This window comes from Leptosomus discolor, chromosome 1, assembly GCF_034619465.1.
Source record: "Leptosomus discolor isolate bLepDis1 chromosome 1, bLepDis1.hap2, whole genome shotgun sequence".
NCBI lineage: Eukaryota > Metazoa > Chordata > Aves > Leptosomiformes > Leptosomidae > Leptosomus > Leptosomus discolor.
Window position 1 is genome coordinate 102,185,376 of NC_141391.1, and position 18,239 is coordinate 102,203,614.

At 39.0% G+C, this 18,239-nt stretch overlaps 1 protein-coding gene across 1 annotated transcript in view; it reads left to right on the forward strand.

Moving 5' to 3' along the window:
- The window catches only part of RCAN1 (regulator of calcineurin 1), a 38,995-nt gene continuing 20,756 nt past the window's right edge, over nucleotides 1-18,239 (forward strand). Inside the window, exon 1 of the mRNA XM_086460365.1 lies at nucleotides 1-237. Within this exon, the coding sequence (XP_086316491.1) occupies nucleotides 1-237 (237 nt within the window). The remainder of the gene's footprint in view (nucleotides 238-18,239) is intronic.

The window sequence follows — 18,239 nt, forward strand, 5'->3', positions numbered from 1 at the left end:
ATGGAGAGCAGCGGCGGCGGCGGCGGCGGGAGGGGCCCGGTGGGGCAGGAGGAGTTGCCGCTCCAGCAGCCGCTGCCGCCCGAGGAAGCGGAGGAGGAGGAGGAGGCGCTGCTGCAGGCCGAGACGGACTGGAGCTTCGTTGACGGCGAGATGGAGGCGGTGGCGCTGCGGGACCTGCCCAGCGCCACCATCGCCTGCAACCTAGACCCGCGCGTCTTCCAGGACGGCCCGTGCCGGGTGAGCGCGGCGGGCGGGCCCGCCCCACGCCGGGGTGACCGCGGGCAGGGCCGCAGGCCGGCTCCCTCTGCCGGCAAGGAGCCGCCGCCGCTCGGCTCGGCCGGCTCCCGCCCGCCGGGGCCGCCGCCGCCTCGGGCGGCTCGCCTGGGGAGCGGCGGCAGGGGCGGGCGCCGTGTGGCGGCGGAGGGGGGCGGGGGAGGCAGGGGGCGGCCCGCCTCCGCCCGGGTCTCGGCGGACGGCTTGGTCTCCGTGGCCGCCGCCCCCTCCCTGAGGAGGTGGGGGGGGCGGGGGGCGAGGCTGTGGCTCCGCGTCCCCGCCCGCTCTCCTGACATGAAGCGAGTGTGGGGAGGCCCAGTGGCTCTGCCTGCCCCGGCTGGCCGGCCCCTCCGCGGCCGCGGTGCGTCAAGTCTTCTCTCGGGGTCCCCTGTCCCCCGGGGTCTGATCGGTCCGGTGGATCCACTGACGTGAACCCGTAGGTGAGGGCGGAGAGGTGCAGAGACCAGAAGGGAAAACGCACTGTCCCTCGCCCACTCTGCTCAGAGCGTTGCGGTTTAGCGAGGAACAGCAGTTTGTTGGTGCCCCCGGAGGCATTTGGTGGGACACGAGGCGGAGGGCGGCGTTTGGAGACCGGGGAGGGCGGCAGGCAGGCAGCTCTGGTAGGCAGGGGTCCGAGCGGAGGCAGAAACTGCCTCCCTACAAGCAAGGGAGTTGTTGGGTAGCATACACAGCTCTGCAGCGCTTGTCTGAGTGGAGGACCACTTTGTTAAAAGAAATAATCAAAATTACCCGCCGTTGTTCCAGGGCACGGATAGGTAACCGCAGCTGTCCTGCAGCTGTCAGAACAATACTATAAACTGTCTGAACTAAACTGCAGCTCTAGGTGTAATAAGTGGATATAAATATTTCAGAATTGCTTCTCATGTTATCTGTGGCCTTCTTGATGAAGAAGGAATTCAAGTCGATCTTAATTTTTCATCTTTCTTTTACTTGTCTCAACCCTGGCCAGAATTAAAGATTGAGTGTAGGTAATTTTTCTTATCGTTTTTATAGTTGGTTTTGATGTCGAGCCCTTGTTTTTTAGTGACTTGGTACTGAAGGAGATGTTTAGTATTTAAAAAGATTGAAATTAAATGAAACGGACTTGAAAAACTAGCCAATAATGGTACCGGTTTAAAACCCCATTAAAATAATTGGCTGTCTCTTTGTGAAAAACAGCTTAGAGTCGTTGTAGTAGTAGTCCAACAACTCTACCCTGCTAACAGTTATAACACGTTAAAAATGAGCTGGAAATAGGAGATGCAGCTACGCTGTATTCCAGTTACTTTCAAGGTTATGTAACTTAATGGCGAGATACTTTTGTATGCCTCAGGCAGCTGCAGGTGTGATGGGAATGGCACCTTTATTGGGATTTACCCTGTTAGTTTAATTCAAGTTCACTTCAAGTATACTTAGGGAAACATATATCATCAGTTCTATGTAGTATCATCAGTTCTATGTAGTATCATCAGTTGCATGTAGTAATAGTATTTTCTTAGGTGGGTTCTTGTGACCTCGAAGTGCATATTTTGAAACAGTGGTTAGATAGATGATGATGTAGATGCATAATCCCGTGCAAGAGGGAAGTATCTGATCACTTAAACCATTTTTCTTTCTGTTTTGATTCCAAAGAATCTCTGTCTCCAGATCCTTAATTTAGATTGGACAAAGTCTTATGTATCCTTAACATTACAATAAACAGTTGTTTTAACTAGTTATTTTTTTTCTTGCCGAGAGCTGCAGCAAAGGAACGTGGATTACTTAAAATAGTGACAAATTAATTTGAGGTGAATTATCTCAGCATAAACTGTATTGTCTTAACCATGGATGACAGCGTGTACAGTGACTGCAGCATAGCTGTTGTTTTAAAAATCTAAATTCCTAAGGCAAAGAATGCTAGAATTGTCTTGAACTTGAATTAATATGTGTATCCAAGAGGGAAGAAAAGTCTTTCTCAAAGTTTTATAATTAACGCAAAATAATAAAAAACCCCAACAAAACAACAGACCACTGAGGTGATCAGGACCTGATGCTTTATAAATGTGATAGGTGTACACAGACTTTTAACAGATTGAAAAAACAGCTTAGGTTTTTGCTAACTGAATCTCTGCCATTGAAATAGATAATTTAGCTTCAGTTAATACAGTTATAGAGATGGCTAGAACTAATTCTTTAAAGCTGGAAATGTACGGCAGCTGTGTAGGAAAACAGCAGATTCATGGACTGTATACATATTTAATGTGTTCTGCTGGCCAAAAGTCAGGCAGTTGCAAAGAGAGAAAAGGTGGGATGAGGCACTAAGACTGGATCTCGAACTGTTTGGGTGTGTGAAAGGTGGCTTCAGCGTACTGCTGCTGGATGGTATGAAAAGAACAAGGTTGTATTAAAAGTGGGGAAATGATTACAGAGTCTTCCATGCATGCATCTGGTTTTACCTTAGCATTTACTGGTTCTGGTATCCAAGAAAATGAAGGTGTTTCGGTCTAGAGTGACACCTCAGCATCTGAAAATGACTCTAAGACAATGATTTTTAAAGGCTACATTTTGTTAGGGAGTTAGTTTTAAGAAAATTCACTTTGCTTACTGTAGAGTGTATACAGCAAAATCAAACTTGCTCTTATCAGTGTAGCAAACAGTTGTGTGGAACTTTGTGATAATAAAGGAATGAGTAAAGGTATTGCAAAATATAACATCACCAGACATAGTCTTTTTATAAATATTCTATGAATTTTGGTGTGTGCAATGTGTTTTCTTCTATTTTGTCAACTTCCTGCTATCTCTAGTGTATGTAACACTCCTAAAATACCTTGTCTATGTAGTGTTTTTTTTTTTTTTTTCTCTCTTCAGTAGGCCCCTTAATAATCCTGGATTGCCCTATTTGAGGAGGGTTGATCCAATCAAAGGTGAGATAGGACAGCTAGGCGATGGCTGACAACGACTATTTCTATTTTGTCCTCCCCTTCCCAAACAGTGATTTGCACTTGAAATGCTGGTTGTATGTTCTTGCTCGTCCTCTTATTTTTTAAAATTTTTTTATTGAGGTGTTGATGTCACAGTTGAGAAATCTGAAGTTTGCGAGCAATCTCTTAAAAATAGACCATCCTGTCAAGTAAGGTAATAGTTCTAGTAAAAGACAGTTTGTTCTCTGCTTTATTCTCTTAAGAATCTGACTTGCTTAAATACCTTGTGGCTAGTTTTTCAATGTCAGTTCCAAAATCTTCCAGAGAACACTTAAATACTTACTGTCAAGTTTTTCTAAAGCACCTTTGGAGCAATACCTATAGATTCTGCGTCCTCTTTTGTTTTTGCTGAAGTACAAGAAATTATTTTAAGTGAAAACCCTTTATCTGATCTTCAAGTTGGCTAATTACCTTGGAAAAACGCTGTTCTGATTTCCCGAAATGTCTTCTACCCCAGCTTTCTGATAGTTTTAATATTGACTTTATGCTTGAGGAATTCTAATATTTTTAGAGAAAACCAGTATTTCTTAGTACAACATGCAGATGGGTTTGATCTATTGTAACTGTATTCCTGTGTACTCATTTAAAAAAAAAAAAAAAAAAAAAGGGAGAAAAAGGTGTCAGTAGCTAATTACCAGAGCCAGCAATTACACTTTTGCGTATTTCCATCCTCCTCAGCTGGTATTCAGTTTTTAAGAGCCTTTTTATGTCAGTAGAGGACACTCGGGTTTTTTTATAGAGCTTGTACTGTCAAATGGCAAGTCCAGCAGGTAATACGCTTGCTTGTGCCTTGTAATCCTGAAGGGATGTGGCATACTTCACTGATGACTTTAAAGTTCTGAGTACAGCCACAGGGGGGCTAAAGAACTTCATTTATGCCCTGGTAGTTTCTTGCTAAGTAGGTTACCTAGGTCTGTGCTAACTGTCGGGTTTCCATTTCAGCTTAATTATAGACAAGTATCACTCATTTAATTTGTGAAGAGTAGAAGAGGAACATAAAGAGTATCTAGAAAGAATTTAACTTTGGGCTACTGTGGGAAGAATTGTTTTTAGGGCTAAGGGATGAAAGATTTTTGATGCAGCTAATTTTCTTTAGAATGTAAAATATCTATAATGGCCTTAATCTGCTAAATCTTGTAAGTTACTGCAAACTGATGAATGTAGCAGGTTTCCCATAATTAATGAGAACTTACATTCTTAGGTAACTCTTGAAAACAGGCTGTTTTATCACGATAGTAGTTTTTCTGTGGAGCTTGCCAGAGAAAATTTACGGAAAGCTGGATTTTTAAAGAAACTTATCTTGATTGCTTTTAAGTGCACAAGAAGTAGGACCAGTCTCCTACAGTAGTCTGTGTCCTTGCATAACCTCCAGTGGCAAGAAAAAAATAGAACTGGCTGTGACAGTGTCTGTGATTATTTTTTTAAAAACAAAATAAAAATTATAATTGTGTTTGAAGATAAGGCCTAAATAAGGTCAGAAGTCTCTGCAGTACTATAACCAAGGAAAAAAGCAGTAATGGCAGGTGTGTTGGATCTTGTTAATGATTATCATAGCTTTAAAATTGTACTCTTCCTTTAGCTTTATATAGTTTCAGTACGGAAAAACTTGTTTGTGAACTGATCTGAAAATAAAGCCGTTGTTAAATGAGCCATGCTTTTAGAAATCTTTAATTGACTAACAGCCTACTGGAATAATCATGAGATGTTGAATGTATTTCGTGGGGTTTTTTAAATCCTTAGAGAATTACTTCTACTTTACAGGAACTGACAAATTCTCAGTAGTATTTACAAAACTTTCTTTACAAAATAGTACTTGGGTTTTTTGGTAATCTCTTCCTATCTCAGTCGCATGCCTCAGTAATCCTTTTACTTAAAGTTTGTTAATCCTCTTAAGTCACATTAAAAAAATATTTTAAAAGTAAATTTCAAAAAGGTGAGTGTTTTTACATTTTTATATTTTTGTGACCACAGCTCTGGTTTTGCCTAAATGTTTCCTAATGGGAATGTAAAAATTACTTAATGGCATCTGTACTTTTCTGCTTATATTTTGAAGGTTTTCATTCTTTCTCTGATAGTGTTTTTCTCAAATAATTTTTTTGCGACGATGTTTGTAGTTCTTTCCTATGCTATTGCTTTACAGAAAAGCCCAAGGTTAAGTCTGTTCAAAATCATATCCCAATAACTTGTTTTTACACTGAACAGTAAAATGATTGAGGATGATTTAAAAAAAAAAAAAATCTTCCATTATGAAAATTTTTGCAGTAAAACTTCTGGAAGTATTTAGCTCCTGTACTTTCAGATGATGCAGATTTATTCTGCAGCTATTAACAGGTTAAGGCAGACTTTTTGAGTGACTTGAGGTCTGGAAGCCATATAAATACAATGCTATGGCTGACGTAATAATCTTTGACATTGCAGTAGAGCGTAATACCATGGTAATGCAGTTTTATGGCTCCTGGGATGCATCCATTCTGCCAAGTGCACAAGCAGAACTTGTTCGTATCTCTACATCTGAGGACAAACAGGAACTCCTGAGGGTGGCTGGTATGCCTAACCTCCTCAGCTTCTGAGGGTCTTTGGAAAAAAACTTTTTTGTCTAAAAAGGTGGCATGCTTCATGAGTAATATGAAGAGTTCTAACTCTTTATACTGTATACTCATTCTGTATGGAAACCTTAGCAATAGTCATGAAGACGTGGGGTTTTTTTGTCCATTCTTTCTATCCTATGCTTTAATAAGAAAATGGAATTAAAATATGAATACTATTCTACACATTATCAACTATTAAAGTTATGTTCAATCTTAGTGTGTCTGTTTAGTTTAAGGATGGTGTCTTCGGTCTTCTCACTTGAGTAGCTTTTTTTGGCCTGCAAGCCCCGAGTAGGTTTTCTGGTTACTGCTTTTCAGTTCTCATGTGGGATGCTGAGAGGTGATTTGAATAAATTTCAAATAAATAATTCAATAAAATCCAAATCACAAAGGTGATTTGAGTAAGTTTTGAGCTGAATACTCTGTTTTCAGCTGGAGTAGAAGGATTTGAAGGGACTGTACAGTATACATTTTTTTGGTCAAGCAGTGATTGGCTGCTTCTTTTCATGTACTTGGAGACATTGAATAGTGATTTAGGTGGCTTCCTTTAACTGTTGTCCACATGTTAGTTCTACTTCTTTTGAAAGTACAGGTAATACCATGAAAGTAGTAGAAAGACTGATTCCACAAAGGCAGGAAGAATTATTTTAATTTCTGTAGCTCTTTGTTGTGCTCAAGGCATTTCGGAGTGCATCTTAACCAGTTGAAGCCTTGATAAAATAAGGTGCAAACAGAGAACTCTCGTGCAGCAGCTTTGAGTATATTGGTCTTGTTAAGAGGAGGTATTTGAGAGCAGGTGCAGGTGTGTATCCCACCTGCATCCTCTGTAGGTCTCCTAGGTCAGGTGGTAATGGCAAAATACTTATTTGTATGTCAAAAATCCACCACTAGTTAAGTCCTTGAAGTGTGCTGTTCATTCCACTCTTCGAGCAAATACCTTTATCAGTAGAAATAAAATGAAAGTATATAATATTTATATAATATGCTAAGGTAAGTCATACATATGGGGTGAAAATAAGAGTAAGCAACGATAAAATTTATCATTGTGTAGGAACAAATTCAGTAATGCTGTACAAGATGCTGTTGGGTAGCTTAAAAATACCTAAAAATAAAAACAAATATTGTGAAATTGTCATTAATAGAATAGGTGTTTGTGATAGTAGCAAAAAATATTTCCGTATGATCCAGTGCTCTAATCATTAGCTCAAATCATGAGAAAAGATCATAGGCAAGATTTGTGCTACAAGAGGATTAAGAGCTTTAATCTTCCTGGAGAATCAAATGGAAACTTGGAAGAACTTTGTCTGGTTTAGATCACTGTGCTCTGGTCACACCAGCAAGCCTAGTATACATCAGAACACTATGGAGTGCGTTTCTTTATATTCTTTGCTATCTGTATTTTTTTTAGGAATAAATTTAGCTTCGTTGTCCAGGAGTACTAGCACATACATACCCATGTAAAAAGAAAAATATGAAAATAACTACAGAATGTTAGACGTGATACTAACTTGAATCTTATCCCAAACACCTCTCAGTAACATAGGCACTAATACTATCCTGTGTGGAGTAGGTTTAAAATTATAAAAAGACAGTCTTCTCTGCAGCAGTTGTGCAGAAAGCTTAATTCTACAGCAGTTTGTTACTGAAAGTGCTTGTTCAGTTGGGCAAGTTTTAATAAGCAGTGTTTATAAGCTTATAAGTAATATTGGTCATTAATAAAGAACATATTTTTTTAGTGTCATAACTGAAAGTTAGAAGAACTGAAAATGGAAAATGAGGAAAATAATTTAAAAATGGTTACACAAAGTTCATATATGATACATTAAATAGAAATTACATTGTGGTTTGGGTTTTGTTCTTATATGTGTGTGAACATGCTGGAGATGTGGATGTGTGGTTTTGGTTTTGTTGGGTGTTTTTTCATGGTATTCTAACAAATATGCACTACCTAATTGGGATTGGTTTGGGTTTTTTCCTATTGCTCTAAGTATGGCCAGGTTCAAAGCATGATTATGTACTTCAGACTTTTCATGGAGATGCTTCTCAAGTTAGTGAGGAAAAATTAAGATTTTGTTGTTACTGTATTTTCTGATAAGTAATTCAAGAGCTGTTTTGACACCAACGTGGCAGGTAGAACTGAATGCGAAAGAAGAGTTGGTGAAGCTAGTTAATGTTTTTTATGTACTAATTTATAAAAAATGTGAGATAATTCAGAAGCCCTGCTTTTTTCAACTTGGTGAACAAAAAGTTCACAACCATGACATGGAGACTCTGAGTAGGTTTCTGAGGTTGGTTCCCCCCCGCCCAAGACTTGATACAATGGATTGTAAAAGTGTCTGAGGGATGGATCCAAGTGAGACTTTTGTCACTAACATAATAAGGACTTCACTTTGTCTGTGATGAGGGGCTTCTAGACACCTCTGGCCTAAAAGCAACTAGGAATGACTTTATAATTAGTTACAGTTTTTTCCGTTCAGATAGCCAGAACCTCCCCCTCCTCCCCAAGGCAGACTTTTTTAAGTCTGAAGAGATCATTCATGCAGTATGAATTACTATAACCTGGCACTTATGAAGGATTTTTAGGCTGCTTTTTTTTTTTTCTGGGGAAAAAAACCCCTCAAATCCATCAAATTCTACAAAAAAGGTTTGAAGTGTAAAGGATTGTTATTTCCATGAGAGAGGGGAGGTGTGGGAGTGAGCCGGTGTGGGAATGAGCCAGTGTGCGGAATGTTTATATTCTTATTTTTCCCATCGAACATGAGAATATGTCGGAAATGCATTAGTGAAGCTGAAATATTCACTGTCTTCAGTGAACCCAAAGTTGAGACTGAGGTCTAAAATACAATAATTTTTTGTGTGTGTAATGTGTAATTTAACTGTGGAAGTAATTGTCCTAGAATGTTTGGGAGTCCAGGAGCCTAATATTAAAAAAGGGGTGGGACTGATTCGTTAAGTCCTATCTGTCTCATCTGTCATTAGGGTATAACTTAATCCTCAGAGTTTGTGAAGTGCTATTGCCAGGTTTAGGTGGGAGAAGAGTAGTCTGTACATACCTGGCTTTATACCTTTTGTCTCTTTCTCCCAGCATTTGTTACTGCCAGAGATAACTAGAATGGCTTTCTTCCTTTCATTAACTATTTGAGCCATTATTTATTACTGGCCCCACTCATAAAATCAGAGCTATCAATGCTTATAGTGTGTGCAGTGGATTTAATTGATTAAAATGTAACCTCATTGTCCAAGATTAAACTTTCTTCTTCACTTTGCAGGTTTTCAGATAGTTCAGAAGCGAAGAGTTGGGTTTGAATTGTTTTTCCTTTTTGAGGTTTTCTTTTTTGGAGTTATTTTGATGTTGGCTAACTTCCTGGAAGGAAAACACACACTTAGCTATTGAGCTGAGACTACATTTCAGACTTAATAGTTGGATATTAGTTACTTGTTGTTCCCGAAGCACAAAAGGTGTTATGAAAATGCAACACACACCCCACAAGCCCCGTAAGCTGTGAGACAGTGTTATCTATTTGATGCAACAGTGGTTTTAGGAGTTGTAAACATGACCAAACTGCCCTATTACGGGAGTGAAGTAGGAGTAAGTTGAAAGTATTGCGATTCGTTTTTCCTGTCTGTATTCAGCCTGGCTGAAGGATGTTTCTGGCAGGATAAACTTGAGTCCTTTGGCAGACAGTTGCCGAGGAAAAGATTAAGGTGCTTCTGTCACTTCTCTCCTGGAAGCTACATTGTAGTTGCCCTGTTGAGAACCTGCAGAGAGCTTTCCTAAGGCAGATGTAGAAACTGCCATAAAAGCTTAGTGCCGTAATAGGTGTATGTCCGGTCTTTTAGCTGTGAATGTGCTGCATGTTGGCTTTGGAGATTATGGTCAGATGAAGTTTGTTTGGTAAATGGATTGATATATATGTGTGTTTGAATCATACTGCTTAAAAAAAAAAAATCTTGGTATCCTTAAAAAAAAGTCATATTTTGACTTTTAGATCCTGTATAGATGAGTAAACCAAAATCACTTTATTTTTTTTTCATTGGCGGAATACCATTCTGGAAGGTTCCATGAAGGTTTGGGTCTACTTTCAAAACAAGGGACTATCTGGATGAAAAGACCTCTTAAAAATCAGGATGCTTTCCAAATAAAAACTGGCAGAAAGGCATGCAAATTTTTGTAGAGGTACTGTTTCCTTTCTCTGTAGAGATAGGAAGCCAGGGTAGCTGAGCTGGTGAAATGCCAGAAGATGCAAGCTGTATTGTTACAATAAATTGATTTTTCTCCTCTTTCCGTAGGTGAGGGGTTTTTTTCCTCTTTTCTGTAGGTGAAGAAGCCATTCATAATCCATATAGTTAAATAAAGCACATCTGTGGGCTTCTAGTGAAAATATGAAAGAGAAGGTGTAACCCAACAAATGTAGATAATATATCTTATAAAACGTGTTAAGAACAACTCCCACCCCTGGTATTTCTTTACAGAATTGTGACAATTATTCAGGGCTGGTGGCTTTGCTAGGAAGCTGCAGTACTAATACATCCATTACTACAAAAATACTGCGGCTACTTTTAGTCCTGCTTTTTGTCTAAAAGTGGGAATATGTATGTTGCAGACTGGTTTGCCTAGTTCAGGGAAGGGGTGAAATTATATATGAGCAAAAGAAGAAAAAATGAGAACTAAAATGTATATTTTTTTCAGGTTGTGATGTTAAATAATAAGGGATATTTTCTTGTGTCAAGCAGAACATGCATACTTGTGAAGTATTGTGAAGCAACCTTGTATACATGGCTTGTGTAAGCGAGAGGGAACTGGTGGGAACTCCTGAGTGGTATTTGTCCAACTTCTGAGGCATGTGGATGCTTCTTTGCAGGATGGATTTTTTTTTTTTATCAGTTTCCTGTAGTTGACTACTTGGCACTTTGGCCATATCGCATCAAGCTGATAGCAAAGATCGGTTGGCTAATGGAAACAGTGATTAAGGGCTTGAATTTTCCTGAGGCTCCAGGGTGATAGTGAAACAGCTGCTGTTGCAGGCAGTGGAAAGTATGAATAACTCTTGCCTGGGGTTGTATAACCAAAAGAATAATCGGATCAGAGAGGAGGTTAAATCATTGTGACTTCTATTAAAAACGCCGTTAGCCCATGTATTCACGCCTCATTACAGCATATAATTTAAGGACACTAAGTAGAGCCCACCTATTAGGTGTGATTGAATAGATAAAGCCTTCACATCAAGAGTGAGATATTTTTCTCTTGAGAAAGGAGTGGAGGAGAAGGTTATTTGCCTGAGAGGTGTATAATAACTTTGAATGCATTTTAGAAGTCTTTTTCTTTGGTATATGCCAAACAAACTTTAAAAGCAATTTTAGTAACTTAGCCCATAGCAGATTAAGTGCGGTAATTCTTCACAGAAGATGATTTCAGGAAAGATTATTCCTTAATTGACTACTTGAGTTGCAGCTATGTGTTTTGTTTCTTCCTTAGTAAGCCAACAAAATACAACTCTGGCCTTACCGATATCACGCTGCAATGATGAAGTTTTCATCTCCCCTGCTGAAAAAAGTGAAACCCAAAAATTTCTATAGGAAGGGTGGGGGAAGCAGAAGATAGAATGGAAGTGTAAATTCACAAACAAAAAACATTGCCTTGAATATTCAGGAAGTTATAATGATTTCAGGACTTATTTTCTAATACCGATCTTTTTTTTTCCCCCCTTCAATCAAAACAGATGTGTTCTTGCCATATAAACAAAGACATTAAATGCATCCTGAAAGCTCTACTGTTAAGTACCTCAAAAGCTTTTAATGCCAGTGGTTTTTGTTACCAGTAGTGTTTCAACAGCAAAATTACCCTGAGGCATCTCTGATTAGGTCGGATGGTCATATGTCTGTTTTGCTGGCCTTTTTTTAATGCAAAGATATTGCCACTAGCAGTTGAAATGATTCAGCCCTTGTTGCTGTTGTGTGGCTGCTGCAACAGAAGGGTTGGTTACCTAGAAAGTGCACAAGCTTTGCAGGCAGTTAGGCCATTTGACTGTTAAAAAGCTGTAACTGATTATATTGTAGCAAGTTTGCAAGTTATATAATTTATCATGGTATGTCAGTAACTTAACATGCCTGAGAAAATTACAATATATTGAACATTGACCTTACCTAAACGCATGTGACTGAGGACAAAATCCGGACTCTTCTGTGGCTCCTTTTATTATCTTTGTTAGTATATTTTTAAAATGCTTTTGAAATTTCTAGGTGCACTTAGTGTGTTCCTAGAAGTACAATCACTAATTATATTGTTCTTCTGTTACCTACCAAGAACATTCTTAAAAAATATTTTTAAACTATCTTCCATTCTTCCTTCCCTGACTCCAGTGGAAAATTTCATTCTTCGAAGTCCACAAAAATATCAGCCTGCTTCAGAACAACTATTGTGGTTTTCTAAAGACTCCTGTGTTACAGTATAACTTTTTTTTAACTTGAGTTTTGTTTTTCCTTTAGTCACAGAGAATGTATTAGAAGAGTGGTCAGAAGATGAACACTGTAACTTTTACTTGCCTGTGATAGTATCTTTCATAATTGTGTTTGACAAATACTGTTGTCACACTATAAAGAACTAGTCATTAAAAAAGCCCCAAAACGCACGCCGTTTTCATACAGTTTAGTTCTTATGTTCCTTCTAACTTTGCACTCCCTCAAGTAGTAGTTTTGGCGTAATACAGTTGCATTTTTTTAATGATAGTAAATAGTTAATTGCAGAAGTATTTTTCATTAAATTTTGTCAGGATTATGGCCATATCTTCACTCAGTATGACAGTTCCTGTACCCCTCATAGCTGAAAAAGCACCATAACAATTTAGAAAAATGTTTTGGCATCAACTTCTGCTTTAGTTTTCAGAAATGACAGCTGAAGATCAAAAGAAAAAAAAAATCGTTAAAATACACACTCGTGCTGCAACTTTAAAAAAGAAAAGAAAGAAGTGAAGGTAATGCCCCAAGTTCCCACTTTGCTTTTAGCAAACAGAAGCAGCAGAACTGAAAGTGAGAAGAGGAGGTTACTCCTGTCATGTGAGGGGGGAAGTGTTGATGAGTTAGGCTACTGTGGAAGCATCCTGGCAACACCAGCCTTGCAATCTTGGAAGAGGCCTTTCTTTCCAAGCAGCTGCCTGGCACTCTAGTGCCCTTATCGCTAAGGCAGGGACTTGCAGGGCTTTTGAAAGCTCTGAAGTGGGCCTAGTAGATAACAAGGCTGTGGCTGAATAGCTGATGCGGGTTGTGGGTTGCTTCTAATATCACAGTTCACAGTTTCTAAGAAATGCACCTCAGAATTGTCATCAGATTTTGCAGCATTCCTGGCATTACGTTACGTGTATGCATGAGCTATCATTGCATTCTGGCGTGAATGAACTGGGTTTGTGTGAGACCATTGCCCTTTTGTCTTTTACGTTTGTCCTTCCCTTCTGAAAATGCCAAGCATACTCTTAAAGCTGATGACAATTCTGAGATCTGTGCATGTTCAATGGAAACAATGGAATTTGTCAGCTTCTTTCTTGGAAACCTCTGAAGAGCTGCCTTCTAGATACTGTAAATGACAGATTTTAATTTGCCAACTGAAAATAATAATACTTGCTATAGTAAACCTCTGAACCCATAGATGATGCAGCCCTGAAGGCGTGTTTGAAGCCTAAAAGATATACAAAATGTTTGCTAGTCAAAATTAATTAACTGGTATAAAACTGTGCAGCTGCTTAATTCTTACGCACTGCTGTGAGTCTGTTTTCCCCCTCCATAATGCACAGAAGTTCAAGTGTTGTGGAACACCACACTGATTTTGAAGCTTCTGTCTCTGAAAATGTTCTGAACTAGCTTTTTATTTAATAGTGGACTTTCATTAAATCAAGAATATTTTAGTGACTGCCTTGTGGTAGATTCCTGTAGAAGAAGCCGGTGCAGGAAGTAAGCAGAAATACTGAACCGTCAAGCGCCGTTGTAATCTGCAATACAGGGATGATGAAGAGGAGTCTTGTGTGACATAGCTGGGACCTGAATTGATGCTATTTAGAGAGCCCTTTGGTCTGGGAAACAGATGATTACAGTGGTGTCTATTTTTTGAGGGATGTTTTTTTCCCACAGTTAATCAGCTATTAAAGTTATTCATAGTAGATCCATTCTTTTAGATGCTGTGTTGAGTAATGAAACAGAAGGCATGTGATGCTTTAAAAAGTAAAGTCTAATACGACTTCTAAATAGCTAAATTTAAAAAATCCTAGATTATAGGAGAACCAGATGGAACGATAAGAATTAACTTCTAATCACTTAGTGGTTGGTCGTAAATTGGAAAGTAGAAGCTACTTCAATCTGTGCTGTCTTTGCTTCTGTGTCTCACTTTCCTAGACTAAACCTGGGTTAAACTCCTGCAGCTCAGTGTTTGGGACCTATAGTTTAACCATAAGTATTAGGAAGGCAGTTGCCTCATCATCTTATCCTTAAAAATTGCCCAAATATAAGCTCTAAATACGAGTTAAAGGATCCTATGAAAGCCAAGTAACAGGAGAACAAAAGCCAGCTGCAACACTTTAGTGCTTCAAAACTGCAGTGCGATCCAGCTGCTTACAAGTAAGGTACCGGCGGTTTGCACTGCTGTAGTCCAAAGCTGAGGTAGTGTCAGCAGAGGAGCCCAGGTCCCTTTGAGGCCCGTGCGCACCAGGGCAGCTCTCCGGCAGAAGAACCTGCTCCTTGTGGCACTGGAGAATTGGCACAGGGCTGGGAGCAGTTACGCTGAGCGGTGTGCGATGTTAGCTCAGAAGTTCAGCCACGTTCTTTCTGAACAGTTGGACATACCTAATAGGAGTAAAGGCTGGGAAGACTGAGAAGTTAGCTGTGTGACAGACCATGAGGTTTTGGGGGGAAATAGAAGTTGGTTCTGTAAGTCTAAAACCAGTACCATAAGCAAGGAAGTGTTGAAAAGTCTTAATGTGTTAACCCAGCCAGGTTACCTTAAATCTTGAAGTGAATAATCATTTTTTTTAATAGATTGGAGCGGGACACCAAAATTTACTACTGAACAGGCAGATCTGGTTGTATTTATTTTGTAGTATATTGGAGCCATATCTATATCAGACAGAAAAGGTCTGAAACAAATACAAATTTCAAATACAGAAACTGTAATTGGTACATCCTGCAGTTGTGTTTAATTACAGAGAAAACAGTGAGCCGTAGTGCTGTTTAAGAGAATTGTTACTAGTTTAGCAGTGTGGGGTGGTTTGGTTGAGGTCTTTTTCATCTCCCCTATAAGGAAGAACATACCCTGGAAAGTTCGTTTGGTTGTGTGAGGTTTTTTGTTTTGTTTTTTGTTTGTTTTATTGCAAGCTGATTTATCTTTAACGTAACTGGTATTTTCTGACCCTTGAAACAACTGACTCTTTCTGGTAGTTGACAGTGCAGCTTCTCTTGGAAATTCTCAAGACCGTGGTTTCTTAAGAGAACTGCTGGTAAAGTGTTTTTATTCTATTTTTTTTCTCCCCACTTTTTGCCAGCACACTTAATTTTTTCATGTATTTGCACATCATTGTTTTATTTCCTTTCCCCTCCTTTTCCACCGGTCACCCCACTCGCCCGCTTAAGTATCACTTTTTTGCTGACTGTTCTGGTTAGTACTTTGCATTGCATATTGTCTTATTTGAAGACTGTGTAATTTTTTTTGCATTTAAATCTGCAAAAGCCTTGTTGTAACATTTAGGTTGCATAATGCAGAACTGGAAATGCTTGTTGTAAGCTCTTTTTTGCTCTGCTTGACAGGTTTGAAATGTCAGCTAAAATTTCCTGACTTGGCTTTAGAAACAACCGAGGTAGTGCTTTCCTTAGAGGCTGTCAGAATCAAGTGACTTTGAGAAGTGACCAGTCTGTGGTGGTTAAAAATACAGTATTTATCAAACTCTGTTTCCTAAAAGAGTATCTGTTAATCGTGCACAAACTGGTTTTTATGAAGAACACCTGAGCATGTTAGTGTGTTTTCCTCGTAGGAAAACTTGTGAAATAAAACACTTTATCTCCAAGATTTTTACAGAATTAGTTCAATCAAAACCCAATTAATCTGGAAAAAATGATAAGCCTTAACTGTTCACATAGGAAAGATGTCTGTATTTCTACATTTACTTAAAGGCTAAGTATACCGTAGTAGTCTTTCCTTTGACTAGGATGTTATTGTTGCAGTAACTTAATGAAGTTCCTCAGAAATACCTTGGAGAGTGGCATTAATAGCAAACAGACTAAAAATAGCTCAGAGCAGCGCCCTGAAGGGAGCTGTCTGCCTTTCTTCCTTGGTTGGAGAAAAGGCTTCATAGTCGTGTTTTCCAGAACAGGGTTTGGGGGACTATGAGAACGAGTAAACAAGAAATTTGAAAGCACTAGAGGAACCTCAGAAATTACATCCATATTTAATATCGCACTGACTTGTCTTTATTATTTAACCTTCACCAGGAAAGAGGAACAATTTTATAACACTGAAAACCTATTTTGATAGTACTGTTTTACTTAGATGTGTGCTAACGTGTTTCTTAACATGATTAAAATGAATAAAAGCATAGAGCGTAAACACTTGAAGTAATTTCAAATGGGGGCTTAATGGAAGTCCAGCAGAAGCAAGGACTGTAAAGCTCTCATCATAATGAAGTCTGGAAGTCCTATTCAAGCTGTGAGAAATGTGAGCAGTGCATGTCAGACTGCCTGGGAGGGAAGGAATTGGGTAACCATTGCTCTTTTAAGTAGGAAAGAATGTCTGGTGAGAGAAATCAACCTGTTACCCTTTCAATTGCACAAAGGCAACAACTCAGATACAAATAATGTGAAACGATGTTACATGTAGTTTCACTATACCCAGAGCTTATCTGCATACTAAACAACAAATTAAGTACCCTTAAATTTCTTAGTGAAAATGGGAGGAGATGAGGGGCTTGGGAACTACTTTGATTTGTTTAAGTAGTACCTTCCTGACTTGGGCTTGATCAGACAGAGGGAACCAGAACTTTGATCAGGTACTGAAGTCAGCCTCACTGAGCTGACAGCACAAGGGGTTCTACAAACCAGTTGGGCAAGTAGTTTCAGGGAACTTGTAATTATTTCACAGTCCCTCTATGTAAACAAGCTCTTTGTAGTGTTGTGACTTCCAAGAAAAGAACAAACTCTTGATAGAAGATGCAAGTATTCAGAGGCTCTTTCTAAATTTCTTAAAAACAAAACAAACAAAAAAAACCCCACAAAAAAAAACCCAAACCCAAACCATGTTTCCTAGGGCATCTGATGGTGGAGTTCTAGTAAATGGGGATATATAGTAAATGGAGTGAAAAATATGCATATGTTTTAGTTTTTTAATAATATTTTTTGGGGAAAATAAGCATTGAAAAATAAGCATTTAGATTTCTTTTCAAATTTTTAAACAAAATCAAGTTAACCCCCCCATCCCCAACCTACCCTCTTTCCCAGGTTGTCAAGACTTCTGTCTCACGGGATTTGGCAGATAAGGTTTCCTCAGAGATGTTCCTCTTAAGAGGCTGAGTAAATTTCTTGCAATGTGGAATGTATTTTCACCTAAATCCTGAAGCAGGCAAGTGTTCATAATTAACACCTTTCTATAAGGAAGCAAGCAGAATTGTTTGGGAAACTCCAATTCTGTTCATGAGTGTGTCTATAGATTTGGGATACAAATGTATATACTTGACTGCTCCTTTTCTATTCCCACATACACACTGATAGAAGATAAGTATCCTGCTATTTAAACAAAGTAGCCCTTTCTGGGTTAATGAAAAGGGCATTAGATCTGCTGACAGCTCTGCTGCTTGAGGCTTCTTTTTTGCAGGAACTGAAACCAGTTTTTCACTGGAGCCTGACAGCCTCTGGCTTTCCAGGTTGACATACAGTCAAATTGTTGTAACCTGTCCCCGTGGTCTTACCTTCAGTGTTATTAAACAAGGAACTTTGTATTTATTGATAGTTTTGGGGTTTTTGTGGTATCATTTTGGCTGCAACATCTAAACAGTGATAAATCCCTTCTAAGAGGAGCTTACAGATAAGGACTTGATCCTGCTTTCATTTAGGAAAGTGGCAATGTTATGGCATTAACTTTAACTGGAAATGGAATCAAGACATAGAATAGTGATGTCAGGATCAGGACAAGCAAAAGAGGATACAATGTACCATTAAAGGATATACTGAGTCTAGTTATATGTTGGAGTAGAACTATGTGTAAGCCTGGAGTAACTCCTTTAGGAAAACAAGTGTGTGCGTGTTTGCAATGATGGCAGTTATTCCGGGTACAGGTGTGCTTGAATTAACAAAATCATATTTGATAAAATGAAGTCACAAAAACATGCTGTTTGCCTTTAAAAAGAGAGTCTCGAAAGATTCACAATTAGAAACTAGACAACGAGAATATACT